The 7,628-nt window shown below is 39.3% G+C and overlaps 1 protein-coding gene across 1 annotated transcript; it reads right to left on the reverse strand.

The window, feature by feature from the left end:
• Window positions 1-1,019: 1,019 nt before the first annotated feature.
• On the reverse strand, window positions 1,020-4,210 carry ccn3 (cellular communication network factor 3). Its single transcript, XM_023294308.3, has 5 exons — window positions 4,037-4,210; window positions 3,435-3,663; window positions 3,097-3,351; window positions 1,543-1,766; window positions 1,020-1,442 (listed from the first exon to the last, which is right to left on the reverse strand). The coding sequence occupies exons 1-5, from the start codon at window positions 4,085-4,087 to the stop codon at window positions 1,149-1,151; spliced, it is 1,053 nt and encodes a 350-aa protein (XP_023150076.1). The 5' UTR covers window positions 4,088-4,210; the 3' UTR covers window positions 1,020-1,148.
• Between the last annotated feature and the right edge of the window lie 3,418 nt (window positions 4,211-7,628).

The following is a 7,628-nucleotide window of genomic DNA, read 5'->3' on the forward strand; positions in this document are numbered from 1 at the left end:
TCAGCAGTACAATCTACAGTTTCCATTAGTGCAATAAGAAGATTAGAACCTTCGTTCAAAAAATACACATTTATTTCAGATGCTTTGTGTTGCAGACAGATACAGGAACCAGCAGAGTGAAGCATAATTCAAGTCGACAACATTTATATCACAAACCAATATATACAACTTACATTATTACTGATTAACGCTGTGTATTTGATACACACTCAGTCTATACAGCAAGTATTTACAGAACTTTTGTCAGTACAAACAGCTGTTATGTGCACTACACTAAACAAAATAACATATCAACCTAAACCTAAAAAAAGGTACATTTATTGATGGGAACTTTATGTATGTGAGGGTGAGATTCCAGGCAGATGTTAGAAATGACACCACAGTGACCTTAGTTTCATTGAAGGACTCTTTGTTTGGAATCACGTCAAAGTCCACAGTTCAGTTATTTCAAAAATGTGTCCCATAGTTGGAGAATTTCCAGAGCGGAGCGAGTTACTGATCTCCTTAACTTCTGCTCAGCTGCTGCTCCATCACCATTAATACTACTTTCATTTCTAGATCAAGGTGTCATTAATCTGTAGTTCTTAAATCTACCAGCTACATTACACCGCAAAACGCTGTGTCCTCTTAGTTTATGCAGAACAAAATGCTCTGGCTTAGTGTTCTTTGTCTAAAAAAACATGCTAAATTATGTCTGATTTGCTACATGCAACCATGATATAGTATTTGAGCTCTTGAATAGTTTTAAATGAAAGTTGGTTGGGAATTGACTGCAGTATAAACTCCAGAAATAAATGTCACAAGTGCTTTGATTGTACTTAGTAAAGGCAGCACTAATTTGTCCACAGGATGCAAGGTTAAATATTAATATTGAAAATTTCAGTGACTCTAGAAGAGGATTCTTCTTTTATGGATTAAATATAAACTACATTGTTTTTAGTCCTCCAGATCAAAGCAATTCTAGGAGCTGCAGTGGAAAGCAGCTGGACGTCTCTTTTAAAAGAGACGTCCAGCTGCTTTCCACTGCAGCTCCTAGAATTGCTTTGCACTGTGTTTATGTTGTTTTAATATCATTTTAGAGTTAACAAACTCATAGTTTAAACAGAACTGTCCTTCAACCCAGCTAAAGGAATCTACGGTGTGCTTTCTCAGACTCTCATGCCGCTGTATCCCAGCTCTGACGGCGGCCACACGGCGTTGTCTCGAGGGCAGTGGCTGTGGCAGGCGCAGGTCAGGATCACCATCACCGGCCTCCTGGAGGTCTTACCGCCAGGACACTGCATGTCCACCAGGGCGGTTCTGGTTCTGTGAGGCGTGCAGCAGCGACCGTCTGTGCAGGAGCCACAGTAGCGAGGCTTGTAGGCCTGGACGCTGGTGCAGTTCTTATAGGAGAGGTGGACCGCCGTGTCGCTCCGCACCATCCTCTGGCACTTACTGCCTCTCTACAAGACAACACGATCCAGTTTTAGTACAAAAATCCACATGCAACTGAGCAGAAGTGATCAATTCTGGTGGCTAAAAACGATCAAGCCTTCCACGTACCTTAAGTGCCAGCTGAGTGAGCTGCTCCTGCTGCTGCTCACAGGGTCGGATCGTGCACAGCCGACTCTGCTTCACCATCTCGCAGCGCTGGTTCTTGTTGGTGACCCTGGTGGAGATCCCCACGCCGCAGGTCCGAGAGCAGGCGCCCCACTCGGTGGTCTGCTCGATGCAGTTCAGGCTGGGATCCCAGCCGTCGAAGCTCACCGTCTCCTCCTGGCGAAAGGCTGGAGGAAAACAGAGGGAGACAAGTCTGCACATCAGCCAGGAAAAATGCAAAAAAAATATTAGAAAACTCCAAAAATGCTCAACTCAAATGGATTCATTATCCTGCAAAAATAGTGCAGGTAGAACCAGAAATTCTACTGGAGGTGATGTGGTTCCTTAGTTCAAATAGACGGATGGTGGTCCAGCTGCTCTCTCAGTTAAAGCAGTAAAAAGTGGAATTCATCCCCACAAACATTAGAGATGCAGGAAGCAGAGTTTAAAACAGCTTCTAAGTTTGGAAACAGGCACAAAACTGTCCCCACTAATGATGACTTTTAATTTATTGTAGTTATTGATTTTATTTCTTTTCTCACACTGATGGACTTTTGTATTGTTTTATGTATTTATTGCTCTGTGATTGTTCTCTTATATATTATATTATATATTATATTATTCTGTACCTGCTCACAGACAACAGATGTTAATTAGCTGCTAACTCTAGTGTAATCAGTGTTAACTGTGTTCTGTCTGCAAAAATAAACTAAAAACTAAAGTGAAGATGGAGCTTGTCTCTGTGAGCAAACCTTTGCAAAATCATCATTATAAAAGTATACTCTATAAAAAAAACTAGTGATCAGTGTTAACCTTGAAGTACACGGAGTAATCTATTACATTACACAAGGATATAATAATACGTGTTCTTTCCTCTAGTTTCCTCCTTCTTGCTGCCTGAACTCTGAGCAGGTCAGATCAATGTACATAACCTCTAGTGGCTCACACTGTGGTGACACTGATGTCAACAGGAAGTGTATGTGTGTATCTTTGCATACAGTGTGTATTTGTACATACAGTGTATAACAGTATATTCAACGTGTATCTGTGCATATACAGTGTGTTTCAATATATATGCAGTGTGCAACAGTATATACAGTGCATATCTGTAAAAACAGTGTGTAGTATATGTATTGTCTATTTGTGTATATACAATGTGTATCTGTACATACAAACACTGTGTATTTCTACATACATTGTATAACAAAATATACAGTGTGCATCTGTGTATACAGTGCGTATCTGTACATACAATGTGAATCTGTATATATATATATATATATATAGTGTGTATCTGTATATATGTATATACTGTGTGTATCAGTATACATACAGTGTTAATCAGTATATATGCAGTGTGTATCTATAAATACGGTATGTATCAATATACACTGTATTGTATATATATATATATATAGAAAGATAGATATATAGATATAGAAAGATAGACAGATAGATATAGATAGATATAGATAGAGATAGTGTATAATAATATATGAAGTACTATGATCTACTGACCTGCCATGGCGAAGCCCCCCAGGGCGCTGGCCTCTGTCTGGGTCTCACAGACCCACTTCTCGCAGCACTCTCCAGGCAGCTGGACCCGGCGGGGCCTTGGACAGTCGGGTCCAGGCAGCATAACGTCCAGGTTGCAGCGTGGCACACAGCCGATCTGTCCGTCCCTGCATATGCACTGGTACTTACAGCTGGGGAAGAAGGTCTGACCGTTCTGGTAGACAGAACCGTCCAGAACACACACGCTCCCCTGGTGAGCTGCAGCAGATGAACCAGGAATAAAAGTTAGAAAACAGACAGATTCAGAGGCAGCAGCTGCAGATGACTGAGGTGTAACCCACCGGTACAGACTCCGGTCCTCCTGTGGACGTCAGCTGAGTAGTCACACTGCAGCCCTCTGCGGGTGTCACAGGGGTTCAGGTCTGAGCAGACCTGGCCTTTCTGAGCAGCACAGACCAGGCAGCAGGCGCAGTCATCCAGGACCAGAGGAACCCCAGGCAAGCACAGAGGGGGCTCCTTAGGACAGGGACACCTCCGAGGACACACCTGGGACCAGACCTGGGCCAACACCTGAAGGGGAGGAGGAGATGACCAGATTTACCTGCTGTGAAATCACTCTAAAGTAATGAAGGACAGCTAGGAGTGAATATTACAGTAGAAAAGAATAAAGCAAAAGCTGTTAGATATTAAACAGGCAGGTACAGTTTTCAACTTTCAATAAACTTTTTTGACATTTACTTGCTTAGTAACAGTAAAAAGAGGCTAAAACACATTTTCTAAATCAATAGAAGATGCAATTTAAAACTTTGTGTTTTCACTAAGGTTATCTGCAAAAAAGAAAGCAACGTTATCGTGCATTCTCATCTTAAATTACTGTCTGAAAAAGATTTTTAAAATCTGCACACTCATATTTTTCTCGTGATTAATCAGCTGTGTTTCCTACCTGTGCTGTAACAAAGACAACAAACACACTTCTATCTGACAGACTGGTCATCTTCCTGTAAAGCAGAATCAAAAATATCTGCAGTCTACAAAATTCTCTTCAGTTCAGATGACTGAAGTATTATGGTTCAGGGTTGATCTTCCCTCCTCTCTGGTGTTGCAGCAGAAGGTTGTGTCTCTTTGTCGTTGTGTCTCAGCTTCTGCAGAGGAGCAGCTTTTATATCCAGCCGGCACCATGACGACAAACAGGAAGGAATGCTAGAGACCAGAGTCACATTTTATTGTGAGATCCTGTCAGAGAGGGAACCATAAACACGAGGGAGGCTTCAGCCAACAGAGCTTAACATCCCTAAAAACGATTATTATTATGTGCATGAAATCCAATTCATGATTAATCCACTACATTATATTATTATATTTTTTATTTGTAGTTGACTGTAAAAACAGTCAGTAATGATGTATTTTCTGACGCAAACTTTATTTTTTCCTATTTTTCCTACATTCTGTAGCCTGATAGCTTCTTATTACTACATGAGGTCTGCTGATTCCTTTACTTGTGACCTTGTGACCTCTTCCCTTTAACCCTACCTGGGAGGTTGTAGTGGAAAACCAGTTTACTCCCAGTAGAATTGGCTCTACTTCTTTAAATAGCCTCACAGTGGAAACTTTGATCCATCAGTAGCTTTGAACAGTCGACACATCTGGTCAGCTTCCTCCGAGCAGAGCCATTTCAGCAGATCAGGGGTGAACCCAAAAAATGCTGAAAAGATCTGTGAGTTTCATTCCAGTCGCTCCAACATGAAGTGTTGCTTTAGTGACTCATCCTTTGAGGCTCTGCAGAAAAACAGCGAGAGAAATCCAAAAAGCAAGAAGAAAACAAGCTCTCCTGTTGGACGGCAGATCATGTTCTCCCTACTACTTTAGTAGAAACTAGCTTTAAAATGACGTGAATCAATCAAAGCACATTCTTTACAGACTTGGAAACAACATGAAATATTATTTGACATTAAAAAAAGATGGCAGCTTGTATTTTATATCAATAACTGGTGACCTAATATGATAAGCCATAAATACTCGACTGTTCTGCAAACAACAGCCTCAAGATGCTGATAAAGGTGAATCATTGCCTCTCTAAAAAAACTAAAATTATCGCTAACATTTTCAAAAGAGTAGAATTTCTAAAGAGTTATTGTACTAGACTGCATTTATTTTAGGTAGTTGTATTTTTAAAAGTATTCTAAAATTGCTTTCTGTACTTAGTATGGGACTGGAAGCAAAAAACAAATAAAATCAAAAAATAAAAGCCATTATATATTAAAACACAAAAAGTATGCAGTGTTCTTGAAATATGTAACATTTTGATTGTTGTATTTATTATGAAGTGTGTTCAGACGAAAGTACAGCTACTAATTTAATGTTTTTAAATTACAAAACAAGAAAAGAAAAGTGGCAGAGTTCACCTTTTTATTATATACATGGAATTTATTAATGTCCCACTTTGGCGCCCCCCAGGGGTCACATGGCAAAAGGCACCTAACTGATTTACACCAGTATTAATCACAGAAACTTGACCCAACTTTCAGCCAACATGAAACGATACAGTCACAATTATCATATGCGGTCAGAAAGCTGATGCACGTATAGAAACATACAGACAGTGGTTCTATTACTGCACTACTGGACGGTCTGTTGAGGAAAAAGGTCACATCTGCAGAGAACAGGTTCACATCCAGGAGCTATTATTGTTCTGGCAGAACCTTTTTTTTTTATACCCCAGAACTGTTTCTCTTTTGCCATAAATATGCATTTTACCACTCCCATTTATATACAACCAAGAAGTTCTAACAAAGCAGGGCATGTTAACACTGATTCAAAGATGTTGCATGATTTAGCTGTGGATTTATTTGAAGCTTCTCTTTTCAGGGGTGAAACCTATTTTGCAGCTGTCTGGAAACATCCAAAGTGCTGAACTATCAACACTGACCCTGAACCTGCAGCCAGACAACAGAAAGAAAGAAAAGGCTCAAGAAAAAGTTTTAAGTTTAACATAAGAGTCTTCTGTGTCCTTATTTGACTAAATTTAAACAATAATTATCTTGAGTTTGAGCAACAATTTAAAAAACTGATTTTTAGTAACTGTTTCAGGTTTTAATCCAGTGAGAGACACAAATAAGCCTAATAAGCTGCAGTATGGATGATAATATAATTATGTATGAGTTGTTCTGTTTGCTGTACAAACACATGATAAAAGCCAGTAACAAACAGCTCTCAGCCTCCGTTAATTAACCTGCTGACTCCACCTGTGCAGGTGACTCAAGGCAACATCGGATGCTAACTGCTAGCGTGACGTCATCCTGCAGGCGAGCTGATCACGTGTGTGAGCTTCAGTTTTCACGTTGGACAGTCAGGAAAAGTTACCAGTTATAAGTTACAAGTTGTCTTTATTAAATTTCCCAGGAGTTTAGCGTCATGTGGATTTCATAACGAGCCCACCGTTTAACGGCAGGAAGGACTCACCTGGACCAGGTAAGACGCTGCTTTTGTTGCTGCAGGATAAATGTTTGCTGGCCTCTAAAATGACTCGTGGTCTGTGTGAAAGAAAAAAAAACATCTGTTCGATATGTAATTTATGATTACAAACCAGGATATTAATGAAAAACTGCATTTTATTAGGATTTAATGACGCACATAGCTGCTGGTTGCTGTGTTCTGTTCATCTGCAACTGAATTATTTTTATTGATTTACTCCAGTCTGCATGGAAATGCTTACAATTGAGATATGTGATGTAGTTCAGTGCACGTGTGTCAGATCAGATTTCTTAAATGTTTCTGCAAATTCTGCAGAATTCAGTGTTTGCTCTGTTTTTCTCTCCTATGTTAATTGAAAGTATCTGGGAGTAACTGGATGACAGACATTGGCTGTATCAGATGTGGACATTATGTTTTATGGCACTCACCCAGGTTGTTTACTCCTGACTAGAGCCTTGCTTGTGTTGTATCTACTCTCAGAATAGATACAATTGGATAAATCTGGCATTGGATAAATGTGTTAATAAAAATTGTAGAACTGTAGGACGTTTTTAAATTTGTTGTAGTCTTAAGGTTAAATTCTCCAGAGATTACAGTTCACAGTGTGCAATATGATTGAAAAATGTCAATTATTCAAAGTTCTATCACTTGCATTACTTCTAAGTAAAAACAAGATTTACCATAATAAAATACAGGCAAGACCTTTTATTTTTTCAGTATTTCATATATCTATCCTTATTTTGGATTATGGATTTAATCATCCTCAGCACAGAGGATACCAGTTTTACACAAATATCTGGATTTAATTATTTCAGCTGCTCTTTGCTGATTGGGTTGTGTTGCTCTACCTTTTTAAAATATTATAAAATTGTTCTGTTTGATTTAAGTCAGGCGATAAATCTGGCCAGGTCACAGATTTTACATTTTTAGACTTTTTCTTTATGATCTTTAGAGACTGTCATAGAAATGTCATCAACACTTTTTTGCACTTTACGTCACTGTGGTAGTTGAGAGAGTTTGGTGTTATGAACTGTCCTTTTCACTGTGTCTCTTTAGGTTCTATT

Source organism: Amphiprion ocellaris, chromosome 9, assembly GCF_022539595.1.
Source record: "Amphiprion ocellaris isolate individual 3 ecotype Okinawa chromosome 9, ASM2253959v1, whole genome shotgun sequence".
Taxonomy (NCBI): domain Eukaryota; kingdom Metazoa; phylum Chordata; class Actinopteri; family Pomacentridae; genus Amphiprion; species Amphiprion ocellaris.